The sequence below is a fragment of the Aquarana catesbeiana genome, linkage group LG06 (genome assembly GCF_042186555.1).
Source record: "Aquarana catesbeiana isolate 2022-GZ linkage group LG06, ASM4218655v1, whole genome shotgun sequence".
Classification (NCBI taxonomy): Eukaryota; Metazoa; Chordata; class Amphibia; order Anura; family Ranidae; genus Aquarana; species Aquarana catesbeiana.
This window is the reverse complement of record NC_133329.1, coordinates 414,784,502-414,809,211: the sequence shown is the minus strand read 5'-3', so window position 1 is coordinate 414,809,211 and position 24,710 is coordinate 414,784,502. Positions and strand designations below refer to the sequence as shown.

The 24,710-nt window shown below is 46.8% G+C and overlaps 1 protein-coding gene across 1 annotated transcript in view; it reads left to right on the top strand.

Moving 5' to 3' along the window:
* Positions 1 to 24,710, top strand: part of LOC141147315 (protein mono-ADP-ribosyltransferase PARP14-like) — an 88,184-nt gene that overhangs the window by 44,836 nt on the left and 18,638 nt on the right. Inside the window, exon 14 of the mRNA XM_073634531.1 lies at positions 4,698 to 5,300. Within this exon, the coding sequence (XP_073490632.1) occupies positions 4,698 to 5,300 (603 nt within the window). The remainder of the gene's footprint in view (positions 1 to 4,697; positions 5,301 to 24,710) is intronic.

The following is a 24,710-nucleotide window of genomic DNA, read 5'->3' as shown; positions in this document are numbered from 1 at the left end:
TGCATGTTTTGCGTTACGGAGGAGGTCTAGGGCTAGAATTATTGCTTTCGCTCTACCGGTCGCGGTGATACCTCACATGTGTGGTTTGACCGTCGTTTTCATATGCGGGTGTATGCGTTCGCTTCTGCGCGTGAGCTCATCGGGACAGGGCGCTTTAAAAAAAAAAAATGTTTTTCACATTTATTTTACTTTTGTTTTATTTATTTTTTCACTGTTTTAAAAAAAAAAAATTTGGATCACTTTTAATTTCTATTACAAGGAATGTAAACATCCCTTGTAATAGAAAAAAGCATGACAGGACCTCTTATATATGAGATCTGGGGGTCAAAAAGTCCTCAGATCTCATATTTGGACTTAAATGCAATAAAAAAAAAAATGTCATTTGAAAAATGTGCCTTTAAGAGATATGGGCGGAAGTGACGTTTTGACTTTGCTTCCGCCCTGCAGTGTCATGGAGACGGGTGGGGGCCTATCTTCCCCTCACTCGTCTCCATGCACAGCAAGTGAGATGACGCGATCGCCTCCGCCGCTACCGGCAGCTCCGGTAAGCATCGGAGGGCACCGGATCGCGGCGGGAGGGGGGGCCCCTCTCCCGCCACCGATAAAAGTGATCTCGCGGCGAATCCGCCGCAGGGACCACTTTTATCTTGTAGCCAAACGCCGCCCGAAAACGGGGATACCTGGATTATGGCAGCTAGCTGTTGCCATAACAACGATATCCGTCCTCAAAGTTAGGACGTACATCGGCGTGCGGCGGTCGGCAAGCGGTTAATAGGAGTGGAGCTAAGAAATTGTCCATTAAGTCTCCAATGGCATATTTTAGAAGTAGAGTTGTGTAGTAAGAGGTCTAGTGAGATGGGGGCATGATCTGACCAGGTAATAGGTGAAATATCAGAATCTACTCTATGGGGGAGTAATGGTGATGTTATAAAAAAATTATCTAGTCTAGAATACATTTTATGGGCCATGGAGTAAAAGGTATATTGTCTTTGTGTTGGGTGCTTGATTCTCCAGGCGTCTAGTAGTCGGTGAGATCTAATTAGTTTTCTGAAAGAGGTGGCCTGGGAGATCACTTGTTGATGTGTGACGTCCCCAAAGAGTGTATGTCTATCTCTTCTATGGGACATAATCAAATTGAAATCTCTCCCCATTATCATAAATGTTTGAGAGTATCTCTGTATCCGACTAAACAACTCATCTAGAAAGACAGTTTGACCAGAGTTGGGTGCATAGACATTAACCAACATGAAAACAGACTACATGTATTCACAGACCAGGATAACGATCGATGCATTTGTCATTTGTCTTTGATCCTAATAGGGCAAGATTTTCTGATAAGGATAGCTACTCCCGCTTTACTAGAAGGATCCGAGGCTATATAGAGGCTATATAGGAGGTAGGAAAATATTTAGATGCAAATTTCATCGACCCCCCCCCCCCCCAGCACGGAAGTGAGTCTCCTGTACTAGTACTATATCAGCACCAGATCTTCTAAAACCTTTAACAAGACACCTGTAATTCTCTTAAGTGAGAGATTGCCCCATAACAGTATTTGAGTGTACCTATTTTGAACAGCTCCTGCAACAAAATTAAACATAGTAGTAGAAAAAATACTTTGGCAGGACCCAAAAGGGGCCTAGAACAGAATCCATACACCTGAGGAGTAAATGCTACCAAAGAGTACTAGACCGAAGTCTTGGACAAAACGGGGCCACTTGGCGCCTCCCATCAGATGGAGGTGTAAGGAGGAGGGATCCACCTGCTCTCCAGCAGGTATGTAGCATATTAAAAAATTGTCATAACAAAAGACTGTAAAAATATGCCTTTCTTTCTAGTAATGTTATGTAAACAGAAAAAGTGCATATAAAGAAAAGGAACAAAAAAAATGAGAACTTTGTAGATATACCTTACCCCATGGGTATGCAGGGTGTTATCTCCAGTTGTTGGAGAACTGTTCCATCTAGTGTCCAAACCAGAGAAAAAACACAACAGAAAAAGGTTAACAGGCAAAAAACAAAGAAAAACAAGTATAGTCTGTCACTAGGTCAGAGGCAATTCTGCCTGTAAAATTAGGACCAACTGTAGCTGTCATCTGTTCAAGGAGGACGTGTGGATGAGCATTAAGGAGTGCGTTGAGGAGTGAAGAAAGATCTTTTCTGCTTATTTTGGACCGGAGTTCAGACCCGATTAGGTGTGGTAGGGGCGTTGCAGCCCTACAAGGCAACAGGCGGAAGCATAAAATCATCAGGCAGTGGAGGTAGGCCCAGGCTTTTTATAAATGATTCCCCTTCATGTATGTTGCGAAGGCAGTGTTGGGATCCCTCACGAGGGACAATCAGTAGAAACATTTCTGTATGTAGATGGAGCTCAGTATCTTGGAAGAGCAACCAAAAGTGACAAAGCCTGATATTTATGTCTGAAAACAAATTTATTAAAATGATAGATTGCTTGCAAAGCCAGTATGGTTTGGAGGCTGTAACTCCACCCCCTTCAGCAGGGCTTAAAGAAGGAGTCTCATGAGCAATGAAAATTGCTGGTCTGATGATTATTGTAGAAATGCTTATCCCTTATTGCTAAACAATTGTGCAATAAATCTCTTCTTTATCTCTGCTATTATTACCGGTCAGCTCCTCCCCTGCCAGAAACCCAATTTGTGTTCCTAATTGTTAGATCAAGAAGAGCTCTGCTGTGACTGAGCATCCCAGGCACAACTGTTGAACACATTGATGTCATTGACACTGATCTTGTCTACTCTGTTGCTGCTGCTACCATGCATCTTGGGTGTGATTATAGTGATTTCATAATCATCAGTCTTGTGTCCTCTCCTCCTCCAATGATGTCACTGAGCATGTCAGGCACACTTGTCAGGAACATAGACGTCATTATCTCTGACCTAATCTGGTCTGTTGCTCCCTGTGTAGAGTATAGAGGTTTTTCAGGCATATACTTTAACATGCACTGGTCTCGGGTAAGTTCTTGGTGGCAGAGACATGTGCTGTCAATCAATAATAATTATTCATCTCCTACAGAGCAGTGTGGTAGACCAACAGCAGGGGAGGAGGGGTGTGATGTCAACCATGCTAGAGCAGGATACACAACACCTATCAAAATTCCCCCTGAGGGAATTGATGAAAATAACATATATATGGGGAGACTTTTTCTTTAAGAGAATAAAACAAAGATATAGTGAATACAGAGTCAGTAATAAGCTTGAATCAACTGATAACTTCCAACAAGGGATGTTAAAGGGATGTGCTGGAGCTGGATAGAGTCCAAAGAAGGGCAACAAAATTTATAAGGGGATTGGTGGACCTCAATTATGAGGAACGACTACAAGCACCAAATTTATTCTCGCTGGAGAGACGCCACTTGAGAGGAGATATGATAGCAATTTACAAATATCTCAATGATGAGATGGAAAAAAATGATTCAGTCTCAGGGAGTGTAATGCCGCGTACACACGGTCGGACTTTTCGTCTACAAAAGGCCGACGGACTAAAGCTGGCTGACAATCCGATCGTGTGTGGGCTTCCCCGGACTTTCAGCGGACTTTTCCAGCCTCAAATCTGACGGACTTTAGATTTGAAGCATGCTTCAAATCTTTACGTTGTAACTACGCCGGACCCAGAAATCCGCTCGTCTATGTGCTAGTCCGACGGGCAAAAACCCACGCTAGGGCAGCTATTGGCTACTAGCTATCAACTTCCTTATTTTAGTCCGGTGTACGTCATCACGTACGAATCTGTCGGACTTTTGTGTGATCATATGTAGGCAAGTCCGCTCGTAAGAAAGTCTGCCGCAAGTCCGCCAAAAGTCTGACAAAAGTCTGTCGGACTTTTGTAGATGAAAAGTCCGACCGTGTGCACGCGGCATAAGAGTACACTAGGCCACACAATGAGATTGGAGGAAAAGCGGTTTAACCTTAAACTGCGCAGGCGGTTTTTCACTGTCAGGGCAATAAGGCTGTGGAACTCTATTCCACAATTGGTGGCAGTGGGGAGTATGGATATTTTTAAAAGACTCTTGGATGTGCATCTTAAAGAACACAACATACAGGGATATGGGAAATGATTATAGACACTGACACATGTGCCCCTACACAGGTTAAATTGGATGGACTATTGCCTTTATTCAACCTTACCTACTATGTAACTATGTTACAAAATCCAACTATACACTGAATACTGAGTCCACATACACTATCTTTGCTTCGATCTCTTAAGCCCTGGTGAAGTTGTTACAGCCCCTGAAACGTGTTGGTTTTGCAAACACTCTGTTATTGGAATAAACTTGTATTTGGAATTGAATATCACAGTGTGTCGCTGCAATTCAAAAGTTGCTCATCCCTATCACAACTCAAGGTTATCATGGAAGCCCTTCAATGTGCAGAACATGCCAGCCTAGTATTCAGATTTCTTATATATACACACCATTGCCATACTATTGAATACCAACAATAATAGAAAACAAACACAGGGGCACACTCCGGTCTCTCAGTGATTGGGATTAAATCTACTTTAATCAGCGAAGCATTAAATATCAAATGGACTTTATACAGAACATCCTCAGAGTTCCTCAGCAGAAATCCATGTTACCCAAGCCTGGTCTACATCCCGTTCATAAACTATTTGTTCACAATTTATATTTCCACTTTCAGAGCAGTTTGTGACACCATTGTCTCTTTTCTTCCTCTGTAGAATATATTATACCATCAAAAGCCTCAAAGCAAGTTCGGAAGCTCACTGCCTTTCAGTTGATGGACAGCATTGAGCCTGTGGTGTTTAGCTTGTGTGCTGAAGATAAAGGGAGTGTGGACAGGACGAAGACTTGGCTACAGCAGATGATCGACAATGAGCAGGGAGAGAAGGTGATCACAGAGGAATGTATCTCTGAATTAGAAGAAGCCGAGGTGCAGAAGATCTCCGACCTCCAGAAAAAGTTTCAGGTCTCTGTCATTTACAAACCACCCGACCCCTCAATCCGGATTGTGGGCCTCACCCGGGACGTCCTACCTGTGTCCGGGGAGATCGAAATGATTATAAACCGGGTAAAAGACAGAAAGAACAGAGAGAGGGCAGCAGAGCTCACCGGGAAACTGGTGGAATGGAGATATGACAATGGAGGAACTATGGTTCCCTTCGACAAAATTACAAACCTGGAGCTGGAAGAGGCAAAAAATGACAACAAGATCCATACCACAATCCAGATCCGAGGAAACCAATATACTGTCAGTGTACAAAGAGAAAAGGCCACAGACAAGCGTGGGAACCAAATTCACATCCAACGTGTTGTGAAACATGGTAATATGACTTTTAATGTTAATTCATTCATTGTATTATATAAACTCAACTAAAAACAGCTGGTGCTGCAGGGCAGAGTCACCTCAACTAAGACAACTGTAGCATTAATTCCACAGGAGATACTGGATTGTCCTGGATTCTCCTACCTTTCCTATAGCTACTAGGGATGAGCCGAACACCCCTCGGTTCGGTTCGCACCAGAACCTGCGAACGGACCGAAAATTTGCATGAACGTTAGAACCCCATTGACGTCTATGGGACTCGAACGTTCGAAATCAAAAGTGCTCATTTTAAAGGCTTATATGCATGGTATTGTCCTAAAAAGGGTTTGGGGACCCGGGTCCTTCCCCAGGGGACATTTATCAATGCAAAAAAAAGTTTAAAAACGGCCGTTTTTTCAGGAGCAGTGATTTTAAGGATTCTTAAAGTAAAAAAAAAAAAAAGTGAAATATTCCTTTAAATATCGTACCTGGGGGGTGTCTATAGTATGCCTGTAAAGTGGTGCATGTTTCCCGTGCTTAGAACAGTCCCTGCATAAAATGTCATTTTTAAAGGAAAAAAGTCATTTAAAACTGCGTGCGGCTTTAATGTAATGTCGGGTCCTGGCAAAATGGTTGAAAATCGGTGAGACAAATGACATGGGTACCCCCCAGTCCATTACCAGGCCCTTTGGGTCTTGTATGGATATTAAGGGGAACCCCGCACCCAAATTAAAAAAGGAAACAGCAGTATACAGGCTCTGTACTCTGAACAGCAGTATACAGGCGGTGCAAACAAGACAGGGACTGTAGGTTTGTTGTTAAGTAGAATCTGTTTGTAATTTTGAACTGGTACATTTTTAACGTGTTTAGCTCAAGCAAAAAAATCTATTTTAAGCTTTTTGGAAAACATAGAGAAGGGTTATCACCCCTGTGACATTTGTTTTGCTGTCTGTGCTCCTCTTCGGAAGATTTCACCTCATTTTTTGTCCCAATGACAAATGTTTTTTGAAAATTTGTGGTTTTTAGTGAAACAAGGATTGGTGATAAAGCATCAGTGGAAAGGAGAAATGTTTTTCCCATATTAACTCTTACAGGAGAGAATTTCCCTTCCTAGGGGTAGATTTCATCTCACTTCCTGTTGTCTCCTTCCGTTTGCAAGTAGGAGTCGTTTGTAAATAAGATGTTTGAAAGTAGGGGCCTGCCCTATATACTCAGCAGAAATTTGGGCCTTAGGTGTTGTTGTGGCCACAACACTGTAAGCCCTCACAGGGCCCTGCTGTCAAATATTAGATCAAGAATTGTAATTACATGTCCCTGTTGAACATGGGCTGAAAAATTGGGCCTTAGGCACTGGTGCTGGTGCCACCACACTGCAACCCCTCACAGATACTCTAGTTGGAACGCAAGAACGAGCCCTGCTGCAAAGTATTGCATCAAAAATTGTAATTACAAGCCCCTGTTAAACAGGGGCTGAAAAATTGGGCCTTAGGCACTGGTGGCGGCGCCCAGAACCAAAAATGTTCTTACAAACTATCAGCGTGATCATTGAGGAGGAAGAGGATAATTACTCAGGGATAGTCACTCAGCATCAGCATAGGCAGTCTTTGAAGGGATCTGAGATTTCAAAAAAAATTATTCGGTTACATCAGCATCAGGTACTTGGTAGCTGGTGGTGATCCAAGACTGATTCATTTTTATGAAGGTCAGTCGATCGACCGAGTCGGTGGACAGACGCACCCTGTGATCAGTTACAAAGCCTCCAGCAGCAATGAATGTGCGTTCCGAAAGAACGCTGGATGCAGGACAGGCCAGTAGCTCAATTGCATACTGTGCAAGCTCTGGCCAGTGATCCATCCTCAAGACCCAGTAACCCAGAGGATTTTCGGTGGGAAAGGTGTCCAAGTCAGATCTTGCCCCTAGGTATTCCTGCACCATGTAAAACAGACGCTGGCGATGGTTGCTGGAACCGATCATACCTTGGGGCTGCGGGCTAAGAAATTGTCTGAACGCATTGGTCAGACGGCCACCTTCTCCACCGCTCCTTCTTTGACTGACTGAAGCCTCAGCAACAGGTTGTCCAGAAACAGGAGTTTGTAACCTCCTAGTCTCTGGGAACACGTTGCACAGACCTTTTTGCAAGGCCTCCCGAAGATGTTTCATCCTCTGCGACGGCAAGATAAGGTCCGCAACTTTACCCTTGTAACGTGGATCAAGGAGGGTTGCCAGCCAGTATTGGTCCTTCTCCTTGATACCACGAATACGAGGATCCTTCTGCAGGCTTTGCAGGATCAGGGAGGCCATGCAGCGTAGGTTTGCTGAGGCATTCGGTCCGGAGTTCTCCGGGTCACTAAGGACGACATGGTCCGCAGCCACGTACAAGTCCATGTGTTTCTTGGGACTCTAAATGATCCCTTAAAGACTGCTGCTGAGTGCCAGGCTCCACCTCCATACTGACACAATCCTCCTCCTCCTCGTCCTCTTCCTGTGTGATCGGCGGGCACACAAGAACACTGTCTGGATAAAGGGGGCCTTGAGAACTAAGGAAGTCCTCCTCTTCCTGCCTCTGTTCTGCCTCAAGTGCCCTGTCCATTATTCCACGCAGCGTGTGCTCCAACAGGTGGACAAGGGGGACAGTGTCACTGATGCATGCACTGTCACTACTCACCATCCTCGTGGCCTCCTCAAATGGTGACAGGACAGTGCATGCATCCCTGATCATGGCCCACTGGTGTGGGGGGAAAAAAACAAGCTCCCCTGACCCTGTCCTGGTGCCATAGTCGCACAGGTACTCATTGATGGCCCTCTGCTGCATGTGCAGGTGCTGCAGCATGGCCAACGTTAAGTTCCACCTGGTGGGCATGTCACAGATTAGGCGGTTCTTGGGTTCTTTTGGAGGTCTGCCAGCCGAGCACTGGCATTATATGACCGGCGGAAATGCACACAGACTTTTCTGGCCTGCCTCAGGACATCCTGTAAGCCCGGGTACCTGCCCAAAGAACCGCTGCACCACCAAGTTAAGGACGTGAGCCAAACAGGGCACATTATTCATTTATCCCTGTCGGAGGGCAGAGAGGAGGTTGGTGCCATTGTCGCAAACCACCATTCCTGCCTTAAGTTGGCGTGGCGTCGACCACCTCTGAACCTGCCCCTGCAGAGCTGACAGAACCTCTGCCCCAGTGTGGCTCCTGTCCCCCAAGCACACCAGCTCAAGCACCGCATGGCATCTTTTAGCCTGAGTACTTGTGTAGCCCCTTGAAGGGCTACAGAGCACCGCTGGTTCTGAGGACAAAGCACAGGAAGAGGCGATGGAGGAAGAAGAAGAGGAGGGGGGTGGAGGAGAGAGGTGTGTCACAATCATTAGTCGTGGCATTTTGGAGGCGTGGTGGCGGAACAACCTCCAACACTACTGCACCTTGTCCTGCATCCCTCCCAGCTGCCAGCAGAGTCACCCAATGCGCGGTGAAACTTAGGTAACATCCCTGTCCATGCCTGCTGGACCATGAGTCAGCTGTAATTTGCACCTTACCGCTGACCGCCCTGTCCAGCGAGGCATGGACATTGCCTTCCACATGCCGGTAGAGAGCCGGAATCGCCTTCGGTGAGAAAAAGTGGCGTTTGGGTACCTGCCACTGAGGAACCGCACATTCCACAAACTCACGGAAGGGGGCAGAGTCTACCAACTGAAAAGGCAGCAGCTGGCATTTTGCCAAGCTAGCATTCAACCGCTGGGCATGTGGATGGCTGGGAGCGAACTTCTTTCTGCGGTGCAGCAGCTGGGGCAGGGAAATTTGCCTGGTACAATCTGACGTCGGTGTACCGAAAGCAGATTGCCCACAAGTTTTTGGTTGTGACACACCTAATTCTACACCTTCATTCCTCTCAGTGCAGGTCTCAGAGAGGACTGAAGGTATAGTGGGGTTGGAGATCTCAGCTGATGAGGAGCAAGGAGAGGTCCTCTTTGTTCTTTGGTGTGGGTCTTTAAGATACGCTTGCCAACGAACTGCATGGCAGGTCAACATATGTCTGGTCAAGCATGTGGTGCCCAAGCGGGAGATGTTTTGGCCACTCGAGATACGCTTGAGACATATGTTGCAAATAGCAGCGGTGCGATCTTATGCACTCGTCTCAAAAAAGGTCCACACCAAAGAACTTTTTGAATAACGCGCAGAGACAGCAGCGCCCTGCACATGCGGAGCTTTGGGTGTGATGCAGTCAGTGTGCTGCCCTTAGGCTGGCCCCTGGGGGGCATCCTGCCTCGTTGGTGATGTGCCTCCTTCTCCTCCTCCTCTCTCCTATCAGGCACCCACATTGAGTCAGTGACCTCATCATCCCCTCCCTCCTCATCACTGGAGCAAACCTGGCAGTATGCTGCAGCAGGGGGAGCATGACTGCCAGATTGCTGTCCTTCTTGGGCACCCCCTCTGTCTGTGCTCATGTTACTGCCTTCATCTAGCTCAGTATCATCATCAGAGCCTTCTAAACGCTGGGCATCCTCCTGGAGCATGTACCCAACACTGTGGTCAAACAGTTCGAGGGACTCCTCAGGAGGACATGGTGGGGCTAGGGAAGGAGTCACTGATGCCATTGAGCCGAGGGAAGAGGCCGCGTTGGCAGCTGCTTTGCCAGACAAAGTACCCTGAGCATGGATGAGAGAGGATGAGGAGGATGAGGACGGCTTAGTCATCCACTCGACCAAGTCTTCCATGTGTTGTGGCTCAACACGGCCAGCTGCCGAAAAAAAGGCCAAGCGTGTCCCACGGCCACGTGCTGATGAGGATGCACCGTCTCCACGACCAGCACTGTTGCCTCTAGACACAGCCTGCTTGCCCTCTTTTATTGGCTTGTGACTGTCTGCCTCTCCTTGTTGGCCTTCCAGACATACTAATGGCCTGTAGCTGCACTAAGCTGATATATATATATATATATATATATATATATATATATATATATATATATATATATATATATATATATATATATATATATATATATATATATATATATATATATATATATATATATATATATATATATATATATATATATATATATATATATACTGATACTGCAGCTAGCAAAATCAATTGCCTGCCTGTAGTATGAGAACACCACCAACTTTCTACAGGTAGCTTTAGCTGAACACTGTGCAGAGCTCACAAAAAACTAACTTGTAGCTTATTTAGCTGCCTGCGGTAGTGATAGGATCAGGAAAACACCACCAACCTTCGACAGGGTGCTTTAGGTGAACACTGTGCAGAGCTCGCAAAAATCGAACTTGTAGCTTTAGCTGAACACTGTGAGGAGGTTGCACTACACTAACTTGTAGTTTCAGCTGAACACTGTGCAGAGGTCACACTAAACTTGACCAGTGCAAGACCGATATCCCCAACTTTCCATCACCCGCTCTTTTACTCAATAACCCCTTTCTTTTTCCCCTTCTTATCTATAATAAATTAGACCACACACAGGAGTTTTTGGAGTAAAAAGCTGGCCATAGCAGCCTCCTTTATTAATAAACTATAAAACCAACTTTTAAATAACTTTTAAATAACTTTTTTAATCGACATATGTATAACTATGTACAGCCTTTTTACCGACAGTTCTATCACCTCCCAATCTTTTGGTCTTCTGATGGCACCCCGAACTTCACATTCTCCACTTTTTTCCATCACCAGTACACCGCGTTACCATATTTTACCATACCAGGCCTCCAGCCGTATTAAACAGCTCGGAGACAACCCCCAACCCAGATCCAGCCAACCTAAAATAAAAGAAGAAAAGAAAAACAGCAAGGAATACCTAAACAAAAAATCAAAGGGAGAGTGGTTGGGCAACTTCTTCCTATTCTGTCTCCCTCACACTGCTCCTGTACAAACCCCGCCTCTACCTTTTATATCACTCCACCCCCTGGGTTAACTTCTACCTCCTCCCCTTTACTTCCTTTTCCCTTTAACCCTAAGTTGTCTCACTGTTCCACCTTGTCATGCCCGGCCCTTCATTATCTTTCCATACTTCCATTCTCATTCCGGGCCTCCCTTGACCAGTGCAAGACCGATATGCCCAACTTTCCATCACCCCCTCTTTCACTTGATAACCCCTTTCTTTTCCCCCTTCTTATCTATAATAAATTAGACCACACACAGGAGTTTTTGGAGTAGAAAACTGGCCATAGCAGCCTCCTTTATTAATAAACTATAAAACCAACTTTTAAATAACTTTTTTAATCAACATATGTATAACTATGTACAACCTTTTTACCGACAGTTCTATCACCTCCCAATCTTTTGGTCTTCTGATGGCACCCCGAACTTCACATTCTCCACTTTAAAACTTTTTTCCATCACCAGTACACTGCGGTACCATATTTTACCATACCAGGCCTCCAGCCATATTAAACAGCTCGGGGACAACTCCCTTCCCGCAGTGTAAACATTTTGTATTCCAGCCTACCCTTCCGCTGTAAGAATACACCAGAGGGGCACGTAACACTGAAAAGCCCCCCACCATTTCCATCACCTCTGTTTTTTGTACCACCATCAGAGACCAAAGATACCACCACAGCCCGCAAGGATGACCCCTTAGCCTTAAGGGCCCCTCCACACCCGCAAGGCCCTCTCAATACCATCCTGAATGCCAAGTGCCCAAAGATCAATGCCTACCGCACAAAGGTGCACTCCATCGCCACTTAGGTACATCCCTACGTTAACCTCCAACTCCATGTGTCTCACTACCAATCCCCCGTTGTTAACAACAAATTTTCCCACAGCCTTATTCACCTTGATTCGCGCTTTAATAATCCTAGCTACCGATTGCGCCAGGACGTCCGTGTTACTATGTCTCACCACACCGCTATCATTCCCGGGAAGGCCACCCGAAGTGCCAAAAAATCGCACTTCACAGCCGACACCAGCTCCCTGGTGGATTGGACCCCCAGGTCGTGACCTCCTGCATGTAAAACCAAAACATCAGGAGGCCTATCAAGTCGAGCGTAGCACAACTCTGCCCCAACCCATCCCTGGAAATCCTAACCATCGAATACATGCCTCCCTCCTTGAAATCCCTAGTTGCCTGCCTTCCGGTCTAGTGTCCCCCCTCTGGGCACCCCAAAAAACATAAGAGTGCCCTAAGATCCACACAAGGCATGGCTGACCCCCATCTGAAAAGACATAACACAACAGAAAAAAAATTGAATACATCTGTGCTGCCCCCACCCCTTTAGTATTAGGCATGTACTTATATTATGTCATCATTCTCTCTTTTTTTTTTTTTTTTTTTTTTTTTCTTTATACATCATCAGATAACAACTGAGGGTGCACATAAGACCGAAACCTCCTGGATTCCCACCTTCCAATCCTCTTAATTGCTGCCTCATCCAACCCACACCTGGCAGCCTCTGTAGCCTCCCCGATGCGGAAGAAGTGTGAGGCGAATTGTCTACCATCCAACCCTGCCGCCCCAAGGCATTTCCGGAACACTGTAACAAACTGAAACCTGGGTAGAAAGGTCCCATCCCCATGCACAAACAACGGCCCATCCCCAACTGGGCGAATTTGTAAAAATTCCTCAACCACTTTAACCGGGCAAATTAACGAACCCGGCAACGTGAACAGCTGCACCCTTACCCCTTTTCCTGCCTGATCCCTCTTATGCCCCGTACACACGGTCGGATTTTCCGATGGAAAATGTCCGATCGGAGCGTGTTGTCGGAAATTCCGACCGTGTGTGGGCTCCATCGGACATTTTCCATCGGATTTTCCGACACACAAAGTTGGAGAGCAGGAGATAAAATTTTCCGACAACAAAATCCGTTGTCGGAAATTCCGATCGTGTGTACACAAATCCGACGGACAAAGTGCCACGCATGCTCAGAATAAATAAAGAGATGAAAGCTATTGGCCACTGCCCCGTTTATAGTCCCGACGTACGTGTTTTACGTCACCGCGTTTAGAACGATCGGATTTTCCGACAACTTTGTGCGACCGTGTGTAGACAAAACAAGTTTGAGCCAACATCCGTCGGAAAAAATCCTAGGATTTTGTTGTCGGAATGTCCGAACAAAGTCCGACCGTGTGTACGCCCTATTAGACTTGCGTAATTTCAGCAACACACTATCACTTTTAACTTCCACATTCTGTATCCTCAAACCCCCTGCTACTCATTTTGCCAGACTCACCAATACCCCCAGCCGAAACGCTCCAAAAAACGCAATAGAAAAAACTGCCTTAAACAAAATTACCTCATAACCAGACGCACACACACCCCACCCAGTTTTGTACACATCACCTGCAGAATTGAAAAGGACACCGGTCTCCTCGAATCCTTTTTTGCATGACTCTTCCTGTAACCTTTTAGCGCCTGATTCACCCAGAAATCCTTGGTGAAACCAGTCAAGCCCTGCAGCTTAAATAAAAAGGCCAACCCCGCCAGCTTCCGCTCAATCGCGGACACTGACCCACCTCCCTCCATGTGTCTTGACACAAAATACAGTACTAACAGCCTCAAGTCTGGTCCTCCCAGCTCGGCACCCGCCAGCTGTGTAAATTCTAACCACTTTTCCACACTTTACTATATGCCGCCCATGTCAACCCACTCACCAATTTCCTGATCCATCCCGCGGTGACTCCGAGACCATCTCCCAAAGCCACCCCAGGCAAGGAATCCCCTCCGTTTCCGCAGCGGGAGCCAGCTCCCTGAACCTGTCCCACTGGAACCGAGACAAGGAGTCAGCCAACGTATTGTCAATTCCCGGGATATGAACAGCATATAGAAAAACATTAAGTTGTAAACACCGCAACACGAGGTGTCGCAGTAAACGTATTACCGGCTGTGATGATGCCGATAGCCGATTAACGATCTGAACCACCCCCATGTTGTCGCAGTTCAAACGTATCTTTAAGTTCCGCCAAGCCTCCCCCCACAATTCCACTGCCAGTACCACCGGGAACAATTCCAATAGCACCAGATTACGAGTAAATCCTGCCTCCGCCCAAAAATCCGGCCATGCCTCCGCGCCCCACTGCCCTTGGAAGAAAGCCCTGTACCCAGTTGATCCCGCTGCGTCCGTAAGTAATTCCATGTCGCAATTACTTACCGGCCCTTCCATCCACACCGAACGTCCATTGTAGGTTTCCAGGAACGTGTGCCACACCTTTAAGTCCTCCCTGTGTTCCCTGGTAAGCCTGATGAAATGGGTTGGAAACTGTATCCCTGCTGTAGCTGCCGACAGCCGTCGGCAAAAAACCCTACCCATTGGAATAACGCGACACGCAAAATTCAACTTACTTAAAGTGGGGTTCCACCCAAAAAACAAAAATACCTGGAAAAATTCTAAACAAAAAAACATTTTGGATATTTTTTTTTTTCACTTACCTCTAAATGCCTGTTGCTAGGTGGTCCCTCGTAGTCTGCCTGTTCCTTTGCCTGGGCTGGTGACATCACTTCCCCCCAGGCACAGGAAGGGCTCCGCTCTGCTCCCTCCCTCCTGTCAATCATCTGGGACCCATTACAGGTCCCAGGTGATCGAGCGGCCAATCACGGCGCGCGGCGCCGCTCGCACATGCGCAGTGGGTGCCAGGCTGTGAAGCCACAGCCCAGTGCCCACAGTTGAAATGCCGGCGCCAACGAGCGGAGGGGGGGGACGAGCGGGGCTTCGATCCCCCGCATCGCTGGACCCAGGGACAGGTAAGTGTCCAATTAAAAGTCAGCAGCTGCAGTATTTGTAGCTGCTGACTTTTAATTTTTTTTTTTTTTTGACGGCCCCCCAGGGTGGAACTCCTCCTCTCCATCATTTCCATGACATCCATTTTTAGCCCATCAACCTTGTCCCTTGGCAACCTACACTCCATTGCTCTAGTATCGATTTCGATGCCCAAGAAACTCAACACTGTCATCGGGCCCTCCGTCTTATCTGCTGCCAATGGTACCCCAAACTTACCCGCAATGTGTTGCAGGGTTGCCAAAAGAATCGCACACCCATTAGACGAATGTGGCCCCACGCAGAGGAAATCATCAAGGTAATGTATCACGGAATCTAACCCTGACACATCCCTAATTACCCATTCGAGGAACGAGCTGAACAATTCAAACTTGGTACAGGAGATAGAGCAACCCATTGGCAGGCACCGATCAACGTAGAATTCCCCTTGCCAACAGCAACCCAACAGCCAAAAACTGTCCGGATGTACTGGTAGCAAACAGAATGCCGACTCAATGTCCGATTTTGCCATGAGCGCCCCCTGACCGTAATGCCGCACCCATGCCACTGCCGCATCGAACAATGTGTAAGACACTGTACAATCCTCGGGATTGATACCATCGTTCACAGATCCCCCTTTTGGAAACGAGAGGTGGTGAATAAGGCGAAACTTATTCGGTTCCTTCTTAGGCACCACTCCCAACGGTGACACAACGAAATCCTGCAGTGGCTTGGTTGCAAAAGGCCCACTCATGCGCCCCAACGCAACCTCCTTGGCCAGTTTCTCTGAAACCACCCCAGGGTTCTGCAGTGCCGACCGTAAATTCTTGGCCATAGAAGGTATAGCTGCCATGGAGCACGGAATCCTGAAACTCACTGAAAATCCCTCACCCAACACCTTTGCTGCCTCCCTGTCCAGATACCTATTTAAGAAAGGCCGCATCCTTACCTCCATCACCAGTGTTGTCCCTCTTCTGAGTAGGCTCCCCTGGCTTCTTTTCTTTTTTGAAGCAACATGACAAAGCGTGATTCCCCCCACATCCTGAACATTCATGTTTAAAACGACAGGACCCCCCAAACTTGCAGGATCCTTTGTTAAACTGCCAACACACCCCCCATTTTTCTCCGGCCGGCAGACCAGAGGTGGATGATCCCCCCGGCCCCCCCCCTGAAAAAACTGATTCGGACCCTGGCGGAAGACATCAAACGCATCCATAAGCTGATATCCTTATGGTCCCACCTAAGGGCTGGCCTAACTGCCCTTCGCTGCTGAAATTGCTCGTCATAACGAAGCCACGCGGTTCCCCCATACACCCTATGTGCCTCCCCTATGGCGTCCATATAGCAAAACAACGGCGAGCAATGTTCCGGATTTTTCTCACCTATTACGCTAGCCATAATGGCGAACGCCTGTAACCAGTTCCCAAAAGTCCCAGGGATCAAACGATACCTCCACTTCTCCTCATCCTCCTTTTTGGAATCGTCCGGCTTCACCCTATCCAAGTTGAACTTCTCCAGCGGTAACAGGGAGAAAATTTCAACATACTCACCTTTAATGATTTTATCCCGAACTTCCTGTTTCAAATGCGCTCCCAGCAGGCCCTCATAGCAGACATAAACTTCGCATTTTGCTGCATCTGCTATCCTGACCACGTCTTTCCTGACCACTACCGCAGGCTCCCCCCGCAGTGGTATTTCCTGTCACACCTGAGTCTGACGTGGCAGCAGCTTCCCCTCCTGTCACCGGGGTCCCACCAGTACCCGAGTTCTCAGCCCGTCCTCCCTGGCTGCCTAAAACATGTGACTCACCAGGCTGACTGGGTCTGCTCCCCATCACCGCTGCACTGGACCCTCCAGATGGCATGATCTCCTGGCGCACTTCCTCATCCAATCCCGACAGCTCACCTTCCGACCGTACGTCCGTGGCCTGGAGCATTGGCGTAACCAACCCCCAAGGTGAAGCCTGCCTGGAGGCCGTGGACACCCTTCTTGTGGCTGTTCGCCCCCTCTCCATGCGTCCACCGGATGTAGTGCTGTGCCGTCCCTCACTTCTGGTTCCTCTGCTAGGTCCTGCTCCTCTCCCTCTGTCCTCTCCAGGCTCCCGACCTCTGATTATCACTGAAGGGCTGCCAGCAGCTTCAGGTAGCTGACACACAGCCGTGGCCCCGCTCCTCCCCCGCCGGATCTCCCCCCTGGCAGACCCCTGGGAAGAGGGGGGGGGGTCGTTCCCCTGCTGTCCTGAGTCCTGGATGGAGAGGCGCGGGCGCCATTACGGCCTGAAGCCCCGCCCCCCGAGCTCCGCCGCTGCTGAGGATTCTGCCCGGTCCCCCCAGAGGTAGCGGCGGCCACCTGTTTTGCTGGGGGAGCCGACGGGTCTGTTAACGGGCTCCTATTAGGGCGAGCCGTTCTGCTGGAGGGGCCTGGTGAAAAACGCTCAGGCGGCCGGGACCGCCTAGCGCGTGGCGTCGTCTCCCCCCCCCCCGCGCCGGACCCCCCCGCCTCGTCAGAAATCAAGGCCGCTACCTGTGCCTGTAGCCATTCTGGCCGTTTTAACACCGCCGCCGTTCGCAATCGTCCTAGTAGCACATCAATGTCCGCCGTGCTGCTGCTCAACTTCTCCCAACTTCTTCCTATTCTGTCTCCCTCACACTGCTCCTGTACAAACCCCGCCTCTACCCTTTATATCACTCCACCCCCTGGGTTAACTTCTACCTCCTCCCCTTTACTTCCTTTTCCCTTTAACCCTAAGTTGTCTCACTGTTCCACCTTGTCATGCCCGGCCCTTCATTATCTTTCCATACTTCCATTCTCATTCCGGGCCTCCCTAACTTGTAGTTTTAGATGAACACTGTGCAGAGGTCATACTAAACTAACTTGTAGCTTTAGCTGAACACTTTGAGGAGGACGCACTACACTAACTTGTAGTTTTAGCTGAACACTGTGAGGAGGACGCACTACCCTAACTTGTAGCTTTAGCTGAACACTGTGCAGAGGTCGCACTTCACTAACTTGTAGCTTTAGCTGAACACTGTGAGGAGGACACACTACACTAACTTGTAGCTTTAGCTGAACACTGTTCAGAGGACGCACTACACTAACTTGTAGCTTTAGCTGAACACTGTGAGGAGGACACACTACACTAACTTGTAGCTTTAGCTGAACACTGTGCAGAGGTCTCACTACACTAACTTGTAGTTTTAGCTGAACACTGTGAGCAGGATGCACTGCACTAACTGTAAATAGTCTAGCTGCCTGACTGTGGTACTAATAGGATCAAAAGAACACCAGCAATTTTCTTCAGTTAGCTGTAAATACTGTAACAAGACAAGCCTGCCTGTCAGTAGGAAGATAACAGGAACGGATCTAGCTAAACTGAATACAGTGTATATACCGTATATACTTGAGTATAAGTCGTTCCGAGTATAAGTCGGGGCCCTAATTTACCACAAAAAAATGGGAAAAACGCATTGACCCGAGTATAAGACGAGGGTAAGAAATGCACAGCTACTGTAAGTGGAAAAGAGGGTCAACAATGCCCATTTGCAGCATCACTGCATGCCCATTTGCATGCCTCACTGTGCCCATTTGCAGCCATAGGTCCCCTGAACTTTAAACTCGGTAGTTAAGGGTTCCTAGATGCCCCCTAGCTGCAGCTATTTGGGGTCTCTGAACCCAAAGGGTCCCGAAATGACATTGCTGCAGATGGACACAGTTGACCGAATTTGGTGCCCCGTATCTCGGGGCCACTTAGTGCTAAGAACCCCAAATTTGGTGTGCAAACCCAGTGGAACCAGCACCATACAATTTCCAAATCTGGGGTTTCTAGCACCAAGTTGCCCCGAGATACAGGGTCCCAAAAATCAGTTCAGAAAATGTCAAGCACTTTTCTGCAGACGAGAATGACATTTTCCGAACCGAATTTGGGGCCCAGTATCTCAGGGCCACTTGGTACTAGGAACCCCAGCTTTGGATATGTTATGGTACCAGTTCTACTGGGTTAGCACACCAAATTTGGGGTTTCTAGCACCAAGTAGCCCTGAGATACGGGGCCCCAAAATTGCTTCAGAAAATGTCAAGCACTTTTCTGCAGCAGAGAATGACATTTTCCGAACCGATTTTGGGGCCCCGTATCTCGGGGCCACTTAGTGCTAGGAACTTCATCTTTGAATATGTTGTGGAACCAGTTCCACTGGGTTTGTACACCAAATTTTTGCTGCAGAAAAGCGCTTGACTCGAGTATAAGTCGAGGGGGGCACTTTCAGCACAAAAAAATGTGCTGAAAAACTCGACTTATACTGGAGTATATACGGTATATGTATATATATATATATATATATATATATATATATATATATATATATATATATATATATATACATACACAACACCTCGGATGCATATATATACATAATACACTGTAACTGCAGCTGTAACTCACTGACTGTCCTGCCTAATCTAGCTAACTCAAATGAAATGACACTGTCTCTCTCTCTCTCTAAGCACACCGGAACACACTACACAGGGCCGCCGTGTAGGCGGCCTTGAATAGTGTGGGGCATGTTCTAAACCCCCTGAGCCATAATTGGCCAAAGCCACCCTGGCTTTTGCCAATTACAGCTCTCTCTGCTGACGGCGCTGTGATTGGCCAAGCATGCAGGTCATAGTGCATGCTTGGCCAATCATCAGCCAGCAATGCACTGCGATGCCGCAGTGAATTATGGGCCGTGCCGTGCCGCGCCACACGAATTTGGCGCGAACGGCCCATATCGTTCGCAATTCGGCGAACGGGCGAACAGACGATGTTCGAGTCGAACATGGGTTCGACTCCAACACGAAGCTCATCCCTAATAGCTACACCCAACAACACACCATGGGCGATAAGTGGGTTTTAGCCAGTTTAGTTCTTCTGAAGTTTATTTGCTCAACAACTTGTGAAGAGAAAGATATAAATCACAAAGGGGTTTGAACCATAGTTCATGGACTTTGTGGGCACGACTTCTACAGGTTAGTAAAATATAAATTCTTTATTGATACATAATAACATTCACATTTACAAAAACAGCTACATTTAAAATCATAGTAGCATTAAACACCATTCATAGAAGGAGATTGGGGTCCACAATTAATGGAGGTATAGACTAATACAACCTTAGAAAATGATACAACATTCAAACAGTAGAGGGTTTCACCATCCCTTCATATGCAGTGCGACATGTTTGCCTCCTCAGGAGTGAAAAAGGTGCAAACATAGAATTGCTACCAGTAGATAAGTATGATATGCAAGCTGAGGGGAGCAAGTATTGCTATAGACCAAAGTGTCCTAGGCATAGCCATCCATCCATAATTCACTAGGTCAAGCAAAGATAAGGAAAAAGTAGGTCTGTAATTCTCAATAACTATAAGGGAGTTTAAATAACAAATCGGTCCAATGGGAATAATCCAAACCATGAGGACCTTGTGTGGGATTCCCACATGGCCAGACTTCTCCACACAAGGTCCTCATGGTTTGGATTATTTCCATTGGACCGATTTGTTATTTATACCTGTGAGGGGGCTCCCCCATTGTGATTGAGAATTACAGACCTACTTGTTCCTTATCTTTGCTTGACCTAGTGAATTATGGTGGCTGGCTATGCCTAGGAAATTTTGGTCTATAGCAATACTTTCTCCCCTCAGCTTGCATATCGTACTTACCTACTGGTAGCAATTTTATGTTTGCACCTTTTTCACTCCTGAGGAGGCGGCATATGTGAAACATGTCAAGCTTTATATGAGAGAATGGTTAAACCCTCTACCATCTGAATGTTGTATGAGCTTATAAGGCTGTATTAGCCTGTACCTCCATTACGGTAATTGTGGACCACCATCTCCTTTTACGATTGGTGCTCAAAGCAACTATGATCTTAAATGTATGTGTTTTTTTCAAATGTGAATTTTTTTATGTGTTATTAACCACTTAAGGACCGCCTCACGCCGATGTACGTCGGCAAGGCGGCACGGGCAGGCAAAACCACGTACATGTACGTGATTTGCCTCCCGCGGGTGGGGGGTCCGATCGGACCCCCCCCCCGGTGCCCGAAGCGGTCCCGTTTTGTCCCCCGGCGATCGGAGGTGAGGGGGAGGCCATCCGTTCGTGGCCCCCCCCTCGCGATCGCCGCCGGCCAATCAGATCACTTCCTTTGCTGCTGTATGCTAAACAGCAGCAAAGGAAATGATGTCATCTCTCCTCGGCTCGGTATTCCGTTGAAGCGCCGAGGAGAGAAGACTTCACTGTGAGTGCACAACACTACACAACACAGTAGAACATGCCAGGCACACAAAACACCCCGATCCCCCCCCCGAGCGCCCCCCGACCCCCCCTCAATCACCCCCCCCCCCCGTCACAAACTGACACCAGCAGTTTTTTTTTTTTTTTTTTTTTTCTGATTACTGCATTGGTGTCAGTTTTTGACAGTTACAGTGCTGGGACAGTTAGTATTACCCCCATGTAGGTCTAGGGTGCCCCCCTAACCCCCCCTAATAAAGTTTTAACCCCTTGATCACCCCCTGTCGCCAGTGTCACTAAGCGATAATTTTTCTGATCGCTGTATTAGTGTCGCTGGTGACGATAGTTAGGGAGGTAAATATTTAAGTTCGCCGTCAGCGTTTTATAGCGACAGGGACCCCCATATACTATCTAATAAATGTTTTAACCCCTTGATGGCCCCCTAGTTAACCCTTTCACCACTGATCACCGTATAACTGTTACGGGTGACGCTGATTAGTTCGTTTATTTTTTATAGTGTCAGGGCACCCGCCGTTTATTACCGAATAAAGGTTTAGCCCCCTGATCGCCCGGCGGTGATATGCGTCGCCCCAGGCAGCGTCAGATTAGCGCCAGTACCGCTAACACCCACGCACACAGCATACGCCTCCCTTAGTGGTATAGTATCTGAACGGATCAATATCTGATCCCATCAGATCTATACTAGCGTCCCCAGCAGTTTAGGGTTCCCAAAAACGCAGTGTTATCGGGATCAGCCCAGATACCTGCTAGCACCTGCGTTTTGTCCCTCCGCCCGGCCCAGCCCAAGTGCAGTATCGATCAATCACTGTCACTTACAAAACACTAAACGCATAACTGCAGCGTTCGCAGACTCAGGCCTGATCCCTGCGATCGCTAACAGTTTTTTTTGTAGCGTTTTGTTGAACTGGCAAGCGCCAGCGGCCTAGTACACCCCGGTCGTAGTCAAACCAGCACTGCAGTAACACTTGGTGACGTGGCGAGTCCCATAAGTGCAGTTCAAGCTGGTGAGGTGGCAAGCACAAGTAGTGTCCCGCTGCCACCAAGAAGACAAACACAGGCCCGTCGTGCCCATAATGCTCTTCCTGCTGCATTCGCCAATCCTAATAATTGGGAACCCACCACTTCTGCAGTGCCCGTACTTCCCCCATTCACATCCCCAACCAAATGCAGTCAGCTGCATGAGAGGCATTTTCTTTATGTCCTCCCGAGTACCCCTACCCAACGAACCCCCAAAAAAGATGTTGTGTCTGCAGCAAGCGCGGATATAGGCATCACACCCGCTATTATTGTCCCTCCTGTCCTGACAATCCTGGTCTTTGCATTGGTGAATGTTTTGAACGCTACCATTCACTAGTTGAGTATTAGCGTAGGGTACAGCATTGCACAGACTAGGCACACTTTCACAGGGTCTCCCAAGATGCCATCGCATTTTGAGAGACCCGAACCTGGAACCGGTTACAGTTATAAAAGTTACAGTTACAAAAAAAGTGTAAAAAAAAAATATATATAAAATAAAAAAAAATAGTTGTCGTTTTATTGTTCTCTCTCTCTCTATTCTCTCTATTGTTCTGCTCTTTTTTACTGTATTCTATTCTGCAATGTTTTATTGTTATTATGTTTTATCATGTTTGTTTTTCAGGTATGCAATTTTTTATACTTTACCGTTTACAGTGCTTTATTGGTAACCATTTTTTTGTCTTCAGGTACGCCATTCACAACTTTGAGTGGTTATACCAGAATGATGCCTGCAGGTTTAGGTATCATCTTGGTATCATTCTTTTCAGCCAGCGGTCGGCTTTCATGTAAAAGCAATCCTAGCGGCTAATTAGCCTCTAGACTGCCTTTACAAGCCGTGGGAGGGAATGCCCCCCCCCCCCACCGTCTTCCGTGTTTTTCTCTGGCTCTCCTGTCTCAACAGGGAACCTGAGAATGCAGCCGGTGATTCATCCAGCTGACCATAGAGCTGATCAGAGACCAGAGTGGCTCCACACATCTCTATGGCCTAAGAAACCGGAAGCTACGAGCATTTTATGACTTAGATTTCGCCGGATGTAAACAGCGCTATTGGGAAATTGGGGAAGCATTTTATCACACCGATCTTGGTGTGGTCAGATGCTTTGAGGGCAGAGGAGAGATCTAGGGTCTAATAGACCCCAATTTTTTCAAAAAAGAGTACCTGTCACTACCTATTGCTATCATAGGGGATATTTACATTCCCCGAGATAACAATAAAAATGATTAAAAAAAAAAAATGAAAGGAACAGTTTAAAAATAAGATAAAAAAGCAAAAAAATAATAAAGAAAAAAAAAAAAAAAAAAAAAAAAAAAAAAAAGCACCCCTGTTGCCCCCTGCTCTTGCGCTAAGGCGAACGCAGGCGGCGGTCTGTCGTCAAACGTAAACAGCAATTGCACCATGCATGTGAGGTATCACCGCGAAGGTCAGATCGAGGGCAGTAATTTTAGCAGTAGACCTCCTCTGCAAATCTAAAGTGGTAACCTGTAAAGGCTTTTAAAGGCTTTTAAAAATGTATTTATTTTGTCCGCGCTGCACGTTTGTGCGCAATTTTAAAGCATGTCATGTTTGGTATCCATGTACTCGGCCTAAGATCATCTTTTTTATTTCATCAAACATTTGGGCACTATAGTGTGTTTTAGTGCATTAAAATTTAAAAAAAGTGTGTTTTTTCCCCAAAAAATGCGTTTGAAAAATCGCTGCGCAAATACTGTGTGAAAAAAAAAATGAAACACCCACCATTTTAATCTGTAGGGCATTTGCTTTAAAAAAATATATAATGTTTGGGGGTTCAAAGTAATTTTCTTGCAAAAAAAAATAACTTTTTCATGTAAACAATAAGTGTCAGAAAGGGCTTTGTCTTCAAGTGGTTAGAAGAGTGGGTGATGTGTGACATAAGCTTCTAAATGTTGTGCATAAAATGCCAGGACAGTTCAAAACCCCCCCAAATGACCCCATTTTGGAAAGTAGACACCCCAAGCTATTTGCTGAGAGGCATGTTGAGTCCATGGAATATTTTATATTGTGACACAAGTTGCGGGAAAAAGACAATTTTTTTTTTTGCACAAAGTTGTCACTAAATGATATATTGCTCAAACATGCCATGGGCATATGTGAAATTACACCCCAAAATACATTCTGCTGCTTCTCCTGAGTATGGGGATACCACATGTGTGGGACTTTTTGGGAGCCTAGCCGCGTACGGGACCCCGAAAACCAAGCACCGCCTTCAGGATTTCTAAGGGCGTGAATTTTTGATTTCACTCCTCACTGCCTATCACAGTTTCGGAGGCCATGGAATGCCCAGGTGGCACAAAACCCCCCCAAATCATTTTGGAAAGTAGACACCCCAAGCTATTTGCTGAGAGGTATAGTGAGTATTTTGCAGACCTCACTTTTTGTCACAAAGTTTTGAAATTTGAAAAAAGAAAAAAAA